This window comes from Anomaloglossus baeobatrachus, chromosome 1, assembly GCF_048569485.1.
Source record: "Anomaloglossus baeobatrachus isolate aAnoBae1 chromosome 1, aAnoBae1.hap1, whole genome shotgun sequence".
NCBI classification, from domain to species: domain Eukaryota; kingdom Metazoa; phylum Chordata; class Amphibia; order Anura; family Aromobatidae; genus Anomaloglossus; species Anomaloglossus baeobatrachus.
The window spans coordinates 798,309,677-798,326,110 of NC_134353.1; the positions used below are offsets into that span (position 1 = coordinate 798,309,677).

A 16,434-nucleotide genomic window follows, 5' to 3' on the forward strand; every position below is an offset into this window, starting at 1 on the left:
CGAGGTTGCAAAGTAGTTGTCCATTACTGCACAACTTTCAATTAATGTCCATGGTAGGTAATGGACTGCTTAACCCCTTAGTGACGGAGCTAATTTTCACCTTAATGACCAGACCAAATTTTGCAATTCTGACCAGTGTCACTTCATGAGGTTATAACTCTGGAACGCTTCAACGGATCCCGGTGATTCTGACATTGTTTTTTCGTCACATATTGGACTTCATGTTAGTACCAAATTTAGGACAATATTTTTTGCGTTTATTTATGAAAAAAATTGAATATTGGCAAAAATTTTGAAAATTTAGCAATTTTCAACTTTTGAATTTTTATACCATTAAACCAGAGATTTCTGTGACACAAAATAGTTAATAAATAACATTTCCCACTTGTCTACTTTACATCAGCACAATTTTGGAAACAAAATTTTTTTTTGTTAGGAAGTTAGAGGGGTTCAAAGTTTATCAGCGATTTCTCATTTTTACATCAAAATTTACAAAACCATTTTTTTAGGGACCACATCACATTTGAAGTGACTTTGAGGGGCCTAGATGACAGAAAATACCCAAAAGTGACACCGTTCTAAAAACTGCACCCCCCAAAGTACTCAAAACCACATTCAAGAAGTTTATTAACCCTTCAGGTGCTTCACATGAACAAAAGCAATGTGGAATGAAAAAAAGCAAAAATTAAATTTTACCTAAAAATGTTGCTCTAACCCAAATTTATTCACTTTTAGAAGAAATAACACAACAAAATGGACCCCAAAACTTGTTCCCCACTTTCTTATGAACGCACCGATACCCCACATGTGGTCATAAACCTCTGTTTGGACAAATGGGAGGGCTCGGAACAGAAGGAGCAATATTTGAATTTTGGAAAGCAAATTTGGCTGAAATAGATTGCGGGCACCATGTTGCATTTACAGGTCCGCTAAGGTACCTAAACAGAAGAAACCCCTCACAAGTGACACCATTTTGGAAACTAGACCCCTCAAGGCTTCTATCTAGGGGTATAGTGACCATTTTAGATCCACAGGTACTTCACAGATTTTGTTAACGTTACGTTGTCATATTGAAAATTTTAATAATTTTCTCAAAAATGTTGCTTTAGCATCAATTTTCTCACTTTTTGAAGAGGTAATTCCAAAAATTTGACCTCAAGGTTTGTTAACCACTTTTTTATGAGCGCGGTGATACCTCACATGTGGTCTGAAACCTTTGTTTGGACAAATGGGAGGGCTTGGAACGAAAGGAGCAATATTTGAATTTTGGAAAGGAAATTTGGCTGAAAAAGATTGTGGGCACCATGTCACATTTGGAGGACCCCTAAGGTACCTAAACAGCAGAAACCCCGCACAAGTGACCCCATTTTGGAAACTAGGCCCCTCAAGGAATTTATCTAGATGTTTGGTGAGTACCCTGAACCCCCAGGTGCTTCACAGAATTTTATAACGTTGAGCCATAAAAAAAAAAAAAAAAAAAAAAAAATTTTACCACAAAATTGTTATTTCAACCAGGTAGCTTTTTTTTTTTTTACAAGAGTAAAAGGAAAAAATTCAGCATAACATTTATTGCATTTATTGTGCAATTTCTCCTGAGTTTGGCGATACCTTATATGTGGTGGAAATCAACTGTTTGGGCGCATGGCAGGGCTCGGAAGGGAAGGAGTGCCATTTGACTGCAAAATTGGCTGGAATCAATAGCGGACGCCAGGTTGCATTTGGAGAGCCCCTGAGGTGCCTAAACAGTGGCGGTCCCCCACAAGTGACTCCATTCTGGAAACAAGACACCTCAAGGCTTTTATCTAGGTGTATAGTGAGCAGTTTGAATCCACGAGTACTTCACAGAATTTGATAAGCTTAGGTTGCCATATTGAAAATTTTCATTTTTTTCACAAAAATGTTGCTTCAGCATCAAATTTCTTACTTTTTCAAGAGACAACAACAAACCGTGGACCCAACAGGTTGTTATCCAATGTCTTATGAGCACAGGGATACCCCACATGTGGCCAAAAACCTCTGTTTGGATAAATGGGGGGGCTTGGAATGGAAGGAGCACCATTTGAATTCTGGAAAAGTTGAAATAAATTGCGGGCACCATGTCACATTTGCAGTGCCCCTTGGGTACCTATACAGCAGAACCCCCCCACAAGTGACCCCATTTTGGAAACTGGATTTTATTCAGGAGTATAGTAAGCATTTTGAATCCACAGGTACTTCACAAAAATGTTGCTGTAGCAACAAATGTCTCACTTTTAGGCTATGTGGCCATGATCCAGCGACACGGCGTCTAGTACACAGTGTCAGCCTTCCTGCAGAGATGTGAGTGTTGTCACGGGAGAACGCAGCTGCCCATGCCCACGATTTGGGTTCAGGCCGCTGTGGAGCTCTATGCTACCTGCAGAGAACACTCTTGTCTCCACAGCATAAATTGACATGCTGAGGCTCGGGAAGCTGCACCACAGGTCAGTGTATGCTGCGGAGATAAGAAGCACATTGGGCAAGCACATTGGGCATGGGATTTCTAAAACTCCTTCCACTGTGCTTCTACTGCACAATGCAGCGCTATGGACGCAGGGAAAACACTCTGCGCCCAAAACGCTGCAAATCCCGATTGTGGGTGCACAGCCTAAAATGCTACAATGGATGAATGGATAGATGTCAAACATATATAACGTCCCACCCCCTGCATATTCTAAGCTGGCGCCCTTTAGTGCCTTTCATGTGGCACTAAAGGGTGCCTAGCCTTGTATTTAGCCCCCCAAAAAATTAATAATTAAAATAAACGACGTGGGGTCCCCCCTACTTTTGATAGCCAGCTAGGATAAAGCAGACAGCTGTAGCCTGCAAACCACAGCTGACAGCTTCACCTTGTCTGGTGATCAATTTGGAGGGCTCCCCAGGTGTTTTTTTAAAAAAAAATAAAACGTGGGGTCCCCCCCAAATTAGGTCACCAGCCAAGGTGAAGCGGACAGCTGGGGTCTGGTATTCTCAGGGTGGGAAGAGCCAGGGTTATTGGACTCTTCCCAGCCTAAAAATAGCAGGCCGCAGCCGCCCCAGAAGTGGCGCATCCATTAGATGCTCCAATCCTGGCGCTTCGCCCCAGCTCATCCCGCGCCCTGGTGCGGTGGCAGACGGGGTAATATATGGGGTTGATACCAGCTGTAATCTCACCTGGCATCAAGCCCTGGGGTTAGTGATGTCACGGCATCTGAACAGATACCCGACATTACTAACCCAGTCAGTACTAGAAAAAAATAAAGACAAAAAAAAAAATTATTTGAAAAAACACTCCCCGAAACATTCCTCTTTCACCAATTTATTGAAAATAAAGAAATTCCGGTCGCTGTAATCCATTTTGGAGGTCCCACGCCGACTCTGGACCTTCTAGAATATGGGGGGCACGTTCAGGGAACGTATCCCCCATTTTCTGGAACAGTAGTCTCTCCATGTGAGGAGTGTGGCTGCAGATTAATCTGAGAATACTGCACTCACACTGCCCCGGTCCAACTTAGGGCAGAATGACCTGCAGTAACCTCATTCCAGAATATGAGGGGCACGCTCACAGAACGTACCCCCCATTTTCTGGAACAGCAGTCTCTCCATGTGAGGAGTGTGGCTGCAGATTACTGCACTCACTCTCCCCCGGTCCACAGTGGAGCAGCCTGTGCAGCAGCGACGTCAGCGTCCCTGCTTGCAGGGATCCAGCTGACAGCCGCTGTCTGCGCATGCGCCGCCAGCATTCAAGAAGGAGGCGGCGTGATCGCGGGACGGATCACCAGCCAGGTAACGTAAGACCAGGGGCGGACGCGGGGGGACGGCGGGAGACCTAGCGGGACCTGGGGACAACTTTCTGCCGCATGTGACATGTCACATGTGGCAGAAAGAGCAGGATGAATGCGGCCGTGTGCTACTGTGCGCTGCGCGCTGCCATCTTCCACGCTCCGGAGGACGGAGGGGGGGCGGCTCTGGAGAACCGGAGGGGGCTCCGGTGACCAGAGAGCTCCGGTGGACCGGAGGAGAGGTCAGGGGGAGGACATTTCCCTCCGATCTGAAATGTTTGATCATTTCAGATCGGAGGGAAATGAATGCAGAGCCGGCGCCGGCGGCAGTTTTCTGTGCGCTTCGGCGCCATTTTGACTGCTCCGGAGGGGGGTGGGGGTGGGACTCTCCGGTACCGGGGGCTTTGAGGGCACTAGGGGTTTAGATTTCTTTCTCATCTGACATGTTTGATCATGTCAGATGAAAAAGAAATCAGTTTTACCGGCCATTTCTTTTTTATTTTTTATGTGACCGTCGGTATACGGTGTATACCGTCGATCACATTATCGGGGTCCAAAAAAAACACCCGATTTATAATCTGGGGGGTCTCAGCTACCCCCGGTAGCTGAAACCCTCGAGATTTTCGGTCACTGGGGGGCGCTACAGGGTTTTTTCGGGCCGCCGCTTTAAAGCGGCGGAACAAAATAAGTACCCTGTTTTGCCGCCGCTTTAAGTCGTACGGACGTCGTTATGAGGTTAAATGTAAAAATGTTCATTCCCGACTGCCGGACCGCACACACACCTCAGCCGTATATTCCCACTGTTCTCCTGACATAAACAATGTCGAATGACTGCTGCTGCCAATAGACTGCTCTTAATCGACTGCAGCCTTCACATTTCTGTTCAAGCGGAAGGACGGAATTGAATGTAAATGTGAATGGTACAGCTGATCAGCGGCCTCTAATTGGCGGCAACAGTCAATGACATTGTTTGTGCTGCACGCTTGGGCCATTAATAAGGTGTTGTCCAGCAATGGACGAAATGGTGTACCTCAATTGTGCCACTTTCCTGTAGTATTTTGTCTAGTAAATATACTCCTGTGTATTTTAATTATAAGTAGAATCTATTATACAAATGACTTGATAAGTCAGTTACTGTAGGCTGTATACACTACAGTGCAAAAGTTTTTGGCAGATGTGGAAGAAATACTGTGAAAAAAATAAGTGGTGTTTATTTTTTATTCACAATTACCAAAATGCAAAGTGAAATGAATAAAAGAAAGATTTAAATTAAACCAATATTTGGAGTGACCACCCTTTGCTATCAAAATGACATCTAAGAAGCAATTCTTCTAGTTATACTTGTGCACAGTTTTTGAAGGAACTTTACAGGGGGCTTGTTGCAAACATCTTGGAGAACTAACCAAGGTTCTTCTAATAAAGTAGACATGTGCAAATCCTTCTGTTTCTCCATGTAATTCTAAACAGAATCCATGATGTTGAGATCAGTGCGCTATGGGGCCCCAAACTTGCACGGGACCTCCACTATGCTTCTCGGAGGCCAGCAGAAACTCATTATTGTACCACTCTCCATCCCTTTGCCAACAAATTGTCTTCTCTTACAGCCAAAAAAAGTCACATTTTGATTCATCAGTCCAGTGTACCTTCTGCTGTTTTATGCCCCAGGAACTATGCTTTTGTGCATAACTAAGTCATTTGGCCTTGTTATTTAAATGAAGGATTTTGCAAGTCTACATCCACAGGTCTGTGGTTAGTTCTCCAAGATGTTTGGAACAACCTCGCAGCTGAATTCCTTCAAAGATTGTGTGCAAGTGTACCTTGAAGAATTGATTCATTGATGTTTTGGAGGCAAAGTGTCGTTATACCAAATATTGATATGATTTAGGTTTGTCCTTTGTTCATTCACTTTGCATTTTGTTACTTGATAAACACTATTAGTACTTCTAAATTTTAAGGTATTCTTTCATAGCAGCATGTTTTCCTCACCTCCGTAAAACGTAAGCACTGTTTTGTAAAATATTGAAGTGGTTTACAGATGACCGGGATATGGTGCACTGTGCCATATTCATTATCATATATTTTTAACATGTATGTTGTCTTCATGAGCTTTTAACATCTTCATTTAGTCGTGTTTTATTGACTTTAGTTATAGTGTTGGCTTCGTGTGTCAATGATTGATATACAGTAGGTGTCTATACTTATGGTTCATAATAGCTAAACAAGAAAACCTTCTAAATCCTTATAAATGTTATTCCATAGGATTCCATAGACGGAACATCCTTGTCCTTGTCTGAGTTAAGAACTTACAATGATGGTGAACTAGCGACAGAGCTCACAAGTGCACTGAAAAGGTAAGATCCGGCATGGGTGTTAAAGAATTGTTGTAAATGTGCCTATGATGAGACCACCGCAAATCTGTAAAATCTGTATGAGATTGATGACCAGAACTAAGAGGGCAATGTGGTATATAATTTAATTCGCTTATATGGCATTGGAAATACCTCAAAGCTTCCATTACATACATAGATATGTCATACTTTAAGGAATATACTATGGCCCAGACATTATTTCTAATCTGGTTTTGAAGAGTTCGGTTGTCTAGCTAGCATTTATCTGATAATATAGTTCTTGACAGTGTTCTCAACAGCTTTTCTTATGTAGGTCCATTGTGGATCTTTTTGGGCTTCACTTTATAAGATGTCTCAAAAATGTTCTTTAGTTTATTTTTGATAATGCTCGTCTTTAGCTGAAGTTCTGTGTCAGAAACTGCTTGTGTGACCGCAGCCATGTGCTTATGTTGCAGATAAGTGTGCCATGTCTTTAGCATATCTTCAGGACCCCATACACACTAGGCTAGGTTCACGTCTGGTATTTATTTTCACTTTTTTTTTTTTTACCTGTATGGGGATTGCAATAACAGAAATTAAAGGATCCAGTACTGGATCCATTCATTGAAATGGGGAAGGTAATGTCCCAAAGTGTCATTAGTTTGGAGCAAATCCATCATGAATTGGCATTTCTTGCCAGATAAAAAGTATGGTGTACAGATCCTTTGTGTCCGGCAATTAATACACACGTCTAAAGAATTGCTTTCAGTTAACGGATGCTGTAAATTTTACTGCGCATGATTGGGGAAAAAAATAAATGATCAAACTAGAAACCAAAGAAAAAGACAGTGACAAATATTTTGTGTATGCTAATGAAAATGAGATTGTAGGGCAAAAGGCATTGCATTGGTGTTCAGAGAAAGCTCCGAGGTGAAGTGGAGAAAATGGAATAGTAAATCAGTATGGCTATTGCTAGTGCTGAAAATGATGGTTGTGAAAGTGAAGAGATAGGTAGAGATGAGTGTTCTGAGGTTCGGTTTTCGAACCGAATACCACCTTAAAAAAAATCAAAGTTTGAGTTCTGACGGTTTACGTGCGAACTTCACTCGCGTGTGCATTGCTGTGCTCCAGTACACTTGGTGCTTAGCCGTGTGCGAGCTGCTTGCAGTGTTTGAACAGCTCACACTGGGGGTAACATCAGCGTGATTAGATGTAGCGTGCACCCCAAAATTTTTTTTTAAAAAAAGCCCGCTCACCCTCCATTAGAAGTGATCAGCCTATGGCTGGCTCTATGTGGGCGGAGTCTCAAACTGTCAATCAGTGGTTTGCTCTGGGGTTCGGGTCAAGCTCGAACCAGTGGAGGCACAGCTCGTTTGCTGCCACCGAACCTCCACGGAACCGCTGATCTCTAGAGATGAGGTGGACACACTGTATCAACAGACTTGTGAGCTAGAAGACATAATTAGGCTTGGCATTTTCTGAGCCATACCAAACAGCCCTACACTCTTCAATTGCTGGATTCCAAATCATTTTTCATACATTCCAGTCTGTCCTGTTGTCACTTTCAACTGTATTAATATGCTTTGGTTAACAACAAATATGTTAAGAAAGGGGTGAAACGGAAAGTTAAAAGGTATCCATTTTAGAAAGGATCTGGTTTAAAATGCTAGTGGTTCGTTAAAAATGCTGTCAGTTTGTGGTCCATTTTTAATGAATCCATTTTATCCAATTACTGGATCTGTTTACAACAGAAGTTTAATGGACATATGAACAGAGCATTAAAGGGAACCTGTCACCAGTTTTTTCGGTATTAAACCAAATGTATCACCTTCTGCAGCTCCTGGGCTTCATTCTGTGAAGGTGCACCTTGTTGCTGACTCGCCTTGCAGGCCTCAAAAAAACTTTATAAAATCTGACCACCATGTATGCTAATGACCTGTTCGGGTCAGATGGGCGTGCTCATTTTCGGCTCCTGTCCCTCCTTCTGGCCTTGTTCGCCGTCTTCCTTTCATGATTGGCGTGGATGGCGCCTCCGTCATCATCCACGTTGCTCTGCCAAATCTCGTGCCTGTGCAGAGTCATTCCCGGCTCGCGCAGGCGCAGTTCGTTCTGCCCCCATCACAGGCCGAGTCGAAAACCTAATAATAATAGTAATAATAATAATTTTATTCATTTATTTAGCGCTATTAATTCCACAGCGCTTTACACACATTGGCAACACTGTCCCCATTGGGGCTCACAATCTAGAGTCCCTATCTGTATGTCTTTGGAGTGTGGGAGGAAACCGGAGTACCCGGAGGAAACCCATGCAAACACAGGGAGAACATACAAACTCCTTGCAGATGGTGTCCTTGGTGGGATTTGAACCCAGGACCCCAGCGCTGCAAGGCTGTAGTGCTAACCACTGAGCCACCGTGCCGCCATAGTTGCCCTCGTGCGAACCGGGGAGGTCTTTATGCAGGCGCGAGATTTTGGTTATGCACATCGCCAACCATAATCTCGCGCCTGCGCAAGGGCAACTATGTTTTTGGCTCGGTTTTTGGTAGAAGGAGGGAAAGGAGCTGAAAATGAGCACACCCATCCTACCCGAACAGGTCATTAGCATACGTGGCAGTCAGATTTTATAAAGTTACTTTTGGGCTCTACAAGGGGAGTCAGCAACAAGGTGCACCTTGACAGAATGCAGCCCAGAAGCTACAGAAGGTGATACTTTTGGTTTAATACCGAAAAAACTGGTGACAGGTTCCCTTTAAACTAATGACGGCCAAACCTGCTGATTGTCTGTGTGGAGGCACCAGAGAGATGTGAATTGCATGTCCAACTTCAGACTGACGATCACATTGGTCTCCTCCAGCTGTCTAGGCTTGCTCATGGAGAACATGGAAGCGCTCAGTCGAACGAGCACTCCTGTGTATGGACGAGTCAGTCAGCTGAGATGGCGGTCAGCCATCTAATGTGTAGGCCGGCTTTACACCCTCACTCCTTCAGGCGATTTGGGGTTTCTCATAAGAAGACCCTGAGAATGTTGTAAGTGAGAATTGGAGGTGGTAGTATTCTACATAATAAAGGTTACGTATGAGAGACAGTCTGGAGATTGGAGCCGGAATCCATGAAATCTGTTTTTCTCATCACCACATATGTAATGAGCAGAGCACATGTTCCAGATTAGTGCTTTATCTCCTGTGTTTGTTGCTACAGTTGTTGTTTTTATAACAGTGATTTGCCAGCGATGACAGCGGAACAATTGCATATTACAAGAGAAAACCTTTAATCAGAAAGTCTCCACCGCTGCATTCTGTTACACGTGTGAGGTAATGCAATGAGCCGTTGGGAACGACAAGCGTCTCCGGTGGAATCACAACATCTGCTTCTGCAGTTCAGCTCAGTGAGAAGTTGGCAGGTCATATAGAGATGTTTACTGTTGGCTTGTATGTCACGTCTATGATGTCTGCTACACACTGAGAGAAGTTACCACATTGACTATTCTGGCTTAGTATCAAACAGTGGGAGCGACGTGTCCTCAATAGACGGAGTGTATTCTTACATTGTCTTCTGTTATTTATAGTGCATCAGTGACCAGGGGAAATCCTTTAATGTGCTGTATCACGATAAATCATACCCAGTGTATCTGACATCTGCGTCTTCCTAAATCAATAAGGAATAAATGTGATAATTGCCAGTCAAAAATGTATGCTCTTAATTGATTATCCTCACATTTAAAAGATGTTATATGATGTGCATTTGTATAGAATATGGCAGATCCAGCAACTGAACACTCCTTGTTCTCATCTACTGTAGCCCACTAATATGATCAGTAATGTAATTGTCTTCCATAGATAGAAATACATACATATTACATCCTTCTAGACACTCTTCCAGTGGAACCTGTCTTTTTAAAACATTTTACTCAGTAAGAGAGGTGTTTTTCTTATAATGTGTAAAGAATATTACAGATAAGTAAAAAGGGGACTTTTATGAAGAAATAATCTATTTAAAGGGATCCAGACATATCCCCAAATGCTATTCAACCTGCATATATAAAGTTAGTCTATAGGCTAATTGCATTACAAAGTTGTCTATTTGCCTTATTAAAAGTGATGCTAACCTGGAGAAAATGGACTTTATTGCTCACAGGAGCCGTCGGCTTTCAGTCTAGAGGCATAGCCAAAGCAGCTACAGTTACCACTCAGTACACAGTGAGCTGTGGCTGTGCCCTGACGCTTTGATTGACAGTCCTCTCTACAGCAAAGTCCGTCACAAAACTGTGAGTGATGACTGTCCCCGCTCTGGACACACACGCTTAAATGATTAAAAGTCACTGGCTCCCAGGAGAAATAAAGTTAATTTTCCACCAGTAGTCATGCTTTCAATTAAGGCAGCTGGACAGCATTGTAACACTAATAACCTGCAGATTAACCCTATATTTGCAGGTTAAATAGTGCGTGGGGACATGACAGATTCCCTTTAAGATTACCCTCTGTTCAGAAATTTACAACCGTTTTAAAGGAAATGAGTCATCAGAGAATAACATGTTCAAATTAAGTTTAGAATTTGAAATCTAATATATAAAGCTAAGTGTATGTGTGTATGTCCGCTAAAGGAATCCGCACCATCGCGTTTACAATCACGAATTTTGCACAGACACTCCATGTGACTTAGGGAACGTCATAGATGATGTTTGGGCGGGAAGATTTAAACCCACGCTTTACAGTTACTCTCCAAAAATCCTGCCTCCATTAAACTGAAAGGAGCTGCAAGCTATAGGCTATTAATAGCAACTGTCAGTGGTTGCTATAGGAACAAAATAAACTGTTAGCATAAGAAGCTTATGTGTGAGGTAATAAGATGTCAGTGGGGAGACGGATAGAGAGAGACAGACAGATACAGACAGAGGCAGATTGGGAAAGAGACAGACAGAGACAGCCCTGCAAAGAGAGAGACAGACACACATAGAGACAGAGATAGAGACAGACAGACACAGAGATAGAGACAGACAGACACAGAGATGGAGACAGACTGATACAAATATAGACAGAGATAGAAACAGACAGACAAGGAAAGAGCGAGACAGACAGACAGACAGCGACACACATACAAAGAGTGGGAGACAAACGGTTCTACAGCTAGTACATAATAAACATGGTATTTGGGTTTTTTTCTTGTCCCTGCATTAAAAAAGTAAAATTTGACCCTGTCTGGTAAGCTTAAAAAGGAACTGTACTTACAATAAACAGCTTAAATAAATAGTGCTGGCGATTTTGTAAGAAACTTAGTATTTATTTTTTTTCCATAGAAATCAACTTTTTTCCCCACTTATCAGACTCTTCTCCGCTGCCTCCTGAACGTCATCATCTACTGTGAAAAATCAGTCCATCTTCCACAGGGAATATGGACTTCAGGTGGCAAATGACACAACCCTCTATCTTCTTTTCAAGGCATGTCAAACTACACTACACCTAGGGCCAAAATTAAAAACTTGGACAAAGGTGGGGGGGCGGGCCCTAGTTGCAGGCCTTACATAGTCCTCCATACAGACTAATGGGCTCCACTTAGTCATCCATACAGATTAATGGGACCCAGATACTCGTCTACACAGAAATAGTGCTCCATACAAAATGTGTCCCAAATAGTCCTCCATACAGAGTAATAGGCCCCACATAGCCTTCCATACAGAATAATGTACCCCACATAGCCCTCCATACAGAATAATGGGCCCCACATAGTCCTCCATACAGAAAAATGGGCCCAACATAGTCATTTATACAAAATAATGGGCCCCACATAGTCCTCCATACAGAATAATGCCCCCCTTCTCCCCGTATTGGATTTGCCCCTTCCTGAGACATCATCCCTCATATGAACAGCTGTGTTCCAGACTGGTCCTAGAGCAGAGCAATTCTGACAGGAAGCCAGGAACTGGAACCACTGCAGAATGGTTTGTATGGCATCTGTGGAGCCAGGAGAGGCATCCTTTGGATGGTGATATGCCCAAAACTGAGCAGGTTTCAAACTGCTTTATTTTGGCACAGATTGCTAAATGAGTGTGTACATTGTAAAACCACATTGTGATTTTGAGAATAACCTTTTAACTAAAAGTCATCATCTGCCCTGTCTGCCATATTGTTCCTGGTAAGATCATCTGTTACCCCTTTTGCTGCTTTACCCTAATGTATCTGGCAATTTTCCCTATCCTCCTTATGCATTTTTTCCATAATTAGGATTCCTCGGAGGAGATAATTGTAGGGTATCCAGGTACCTTAGTAATGCTGTAACTGTACTTAATTACACAGACGGAGAGAATATTGATTCTAATAGTCGCAGGAGCAAAACATTAGAACTACTGAAACTATGCAGCTGTTCTCAAGTTGTTAAGTGCTGATAATCGCTATTGACTGGGCAGCGTGCTGCGCTCTATCGCCATTATATGCCATCTGCTAGTATAGTGGGCCGTTAAAGCCAGGAGACTGGAAGGCTTGGATTCCTGCTGTCCACCTGTTACCTCCAAAACAGGAGAGCTGCATATTTTGTGTTATTTTGTGAGGTCTATGGGACCCGTTAGTTTTTGTTATAGTTTTTAATTGACTGAAATAAAAGGTAAATTTTAGTGCGTGCGCCGTAAATAATTGTATCTGCACTAATACATTCTCTATCAGCAGTGCGTTTGTATCAGAATCCTGGAATAGCTCCGTAGTCCTAGTATATCTATGGTACTTTAGTTTTATTTCTATAATTAAGGTAATATGAAAATTTACACACTGGACGCCCCTAGTCCTTGACCCTGTGGTGGCTTTCTGAGAAAAGCTGTTGCGGAGTTTCAGGGTTTTGTTTGGAGACTGAAATACCATTTTCATTTCTCTCAAGGAAATGTCATTTGAAATCTTTTTTTTCTGACTCTGAACGCTCTTCCTCTCACATGAATTGAAAATTACAGTATTTTGCTTGCAGTCAGTGCTGTGCTCCAGAGACGGGGGGAATGTGGCACACTTGTGATGAAATGTATTTGTATTTCCATTCCGAACCTTGCTATAGCTATTGTTTTTTTCCTTACGTATAATTATTTATCTCCTGAAGCTGTAGCTCTAAAATAAAATACTAAGGCATCTAATGCCCCCAGCTTCCATCTCCATGTCTTGACATCATCTGCACGAAGTATATCAACCATGTGCCAGGACTTCTTTTTGGGACAGAATAGTGGTGGTCCATTGGTTTAGACATTCATCGTCATATGGGATTCGCCATAGTGAAGTAGTAAATTTATGTTTTGGGGACATGATGAAATGTGGGTGATTTATATAAAACGGCATAGAACTGGCTGAAAAATATTTAATGGTGTCACATGTAGTACAATACCTGGTGCCTGCTGTGCTTAGTGGATTTAAAAGTGAAATATTTATTTTTGCAGCTTATATAAAGTTCCTTAAAAAACTATACCCCATGAACTTTTACACATTTTATTTCCCTGTTACACACACACACACACACACACACACACAAACTGATATGTTTTTAATTAGGATTTTATGGGATATACCAACACAAAGTGTGAAATGTAAAGGAAATGATGCATGGTTTTCTAAATATTTTAAAAAGTAAATATGAAAATTGTGATGTGCATTTGTATTCAGCCCCCTCTAGTTTAATACCCATAAATAAAGTCCTGAGTCACAAATTACGTGCAGAAGGCACATAATCTGTAAATTCAGTCCTACATGTGTGTAATTTGTTCTCAGTATCACTACAGCTGTTCGGAGAAAACCCTCAGAGGTTTCTTTTAAATTAGGGATCACCCCGCATCATGAAAACCAAAAACACACCCGGAAAGGTCAGGGATAAAATTCTGGAGAAGATTAACGCAGGGTTAGGATGTAAACAGAAAAAAAAAGTAGCCCAAGCTCTGAACAGCTCAGAAATCCATCATTCAATGGAAGGAGTACTGAAGAACTGCAAACGTACCAATACATGGCTGTCCACAGTAACTGACATCCCAAGCAAGGAGAGCACTAATTAGAGAAGCAGCTAAGAGACCCATGGGCACTCTCCGGAAGCTGCAGAGATATATAGTTCAGGTGGGAGAATCTGTCCACAGGACAACTATTAGTCATGTACTTCACAAATCTGGCCTTCATGGAAGACTGGCAAGATGAAAGACATTTTTTTTTAAAGCAATTGCAAAAACAAGAATTGAGGTACATATGAGGCACCAAAGTAACCCTGAATAATAAATATACAGCTCTGTCAAAATTGAGAGACCACTGCAAAATTTTCAGTTTTTCTGATTTTTCTCTTTATAGGTATATGTTTGAGTAAAATGTAAATTATTCTTTTATTCTATAAACTACTGACAACATGTCTCAGAATTTCCAAGCAATACATTTTGTATTTATTTTCTGAAAATGAGAAATGGTCAAAATAACAAAAAAAAAACAGCGCTTTCAGACCTAAAATGATGGAAAGAAAAAAAAGTTCTTAATCATTTAGAAACAACAATACTAATGTTTTAACTCAGGAAGAGTTCAGAAATCAATATTTTGTGGAATAACCATGATTTTTAATCACAGCTTTCATGCGTCTTGGCATGCTTTCCACCATTCTTTAACACTGCTTTTGAGTGACCTTATGCCACTCCTGGTGCAAAAATGTAAGCAGTACAACTTTATTTGATGACTTGTGACTATCCATCTTCCTCTTGATTACATTCCAGAGGTTGTCAATGGGGTTTAGGTCTGGAGATTGGGCTGGCCATGACAGAGTTTTGATGTGGTGGTCCTTCATCCACACATTGATTGACCTAGCTGTGTGGCATGGCACATTGTCCTCTTGGAAAAACCAGTCCTCAGAGTTTGGGAACATTGCCTAAGCAGAAGGAAGCAACTTTTTTTTTTTTTTCAGGATAACCTTGTATGCAGCTTGAATCATACATCCTTCACAAAGTTTAATCTGCCCATTCCCAGCCTTGCTGAGGCATCCCCAGATCATCACCGATCCTCCACCCAATTTCACAGTGGGTGCAAGACACTGTGGCTTGTACGCCTCTCCAGGTCTCAGGCTAACCATTAGAGGTCCAGGTCTTGGGTAAAGCTGAAAATTAGACTCATCAGAGACGATTACCTTACTCCAGTCTTCTATAGTCTAATCCTTATGGTTTTTGACAAATGTCAGCCTGGCTATCCTTTGCTTGTCATCGATGAAAGGCTTTTTTCTAGCTTTACATGACTTGAGCCCTGCCCCTAGGAGCCTGTTACGAATTGTTCTTGCCGTGCACTTTACCCCAGCTGCCATTTGCCATTCCTTTTGTAGGTCACGGTCATGGCCAGTCCGATCTCCAGACCTGAACCTCATTAAAAACTCTTTAATTTAACCAAGAGGCATATGGATAGTCACATGCCATGAAACAAAGAATAACTGCTTACATTTTTGCACCAGGAGTGGCATAAGGTCACCCAAAAGCAGTGTGAAAGACTGATGGAAAGCATACCAAGATGTATGAAAGCTGTAATTAAAAATCATGGTTATTCCACTAAATATTGATTTCTGAACTCTTCCGGAGTTAAAACATTAGTATTGTTGTTTCTAAATGATTATGAACTTGTTTTCTTTGCATTATTTGAGGCCTGAAAGCAATGCATTTTTTTTGTTATTTTGACCATTTCTCATTTTCAGAAAATAAATGCAAAATTTATTGCTTGAAAATTCTGCCACTGTACTCAATAAATTTTCATGCACGTTGCACATTTTTGGTCCATTAATGTCTATATATTTATTATTCAGGGTTACTTTGGGGCCTCATATGAACCTCAATTCTTGTTTTTGCAATTGCTCTTCTTGGTACATGGCACAAAGAACCCTATATATTATTGGGTGGTGCTAGCCTATTTTTTTATTTTTGAAAGCAAGCCATAAGAAGTCCTATGTGCAATTTGCAAAAAGCGATGTAGGGGACACAGCTATCATTTGGAATGTGGAAGAAGGTGCTCTGGTAGAACTTCTGGGGCTAAATGCAAAACGCAATGTGTGGTAGAAAAGGAACACTGTACATCACTCTGAAAACACCATCCCCACTGTCAAACATGGTGGTGTTAACATGGAGGCTTTTTTCAGCAAAAAACGGGAAGCTGGTCAAAATTTATGGGAATTTGGATGTAGGCAAATACAGTCCTGAAGGAAAACCTTTTAGGGGCTGCAAAAGACTCTTGACTGGGGTGTAGTTTCACCTTCCAGCAGGACCATGACCCTAAACATACTGCCAGAGCTACAATAGATGGTTTAGATCAAAGCATATTTGTGTGTGTGTGTGTGTGTGTGTGTGTGTGTGTGTGTGTGTGTGTATG

At 41.8% G+C, this 16,434-nt stretch overlaps 1 protein-coding gene across 3 annotated transcripts in view; it reads left to right on the plus strand.

Moving 5' to 3' along the window:
* MCC (MCC regulator of Wnt signaling pathway) overlaps positions 1 to 16,434 on the plus strand; it is a 498,291-nt gene that overhangs the window by 456,307 nt on the left and 25,550 nt on the right. For all 3 annotated transcript variants that reach the window (XM_075325006.1, XM_075325007.1, XM_075325008.1), the window contains one exon: positions 6,039 to 6,130. In XM_075325006.1, coding sequence (XP_075181121.1) covers positions 6,039 to 6,130 — 92 coding nt within the window. The remainder of the gene's footprint in view (positions 1 to 6,038; positions 6,131 to 16,434) is intronic.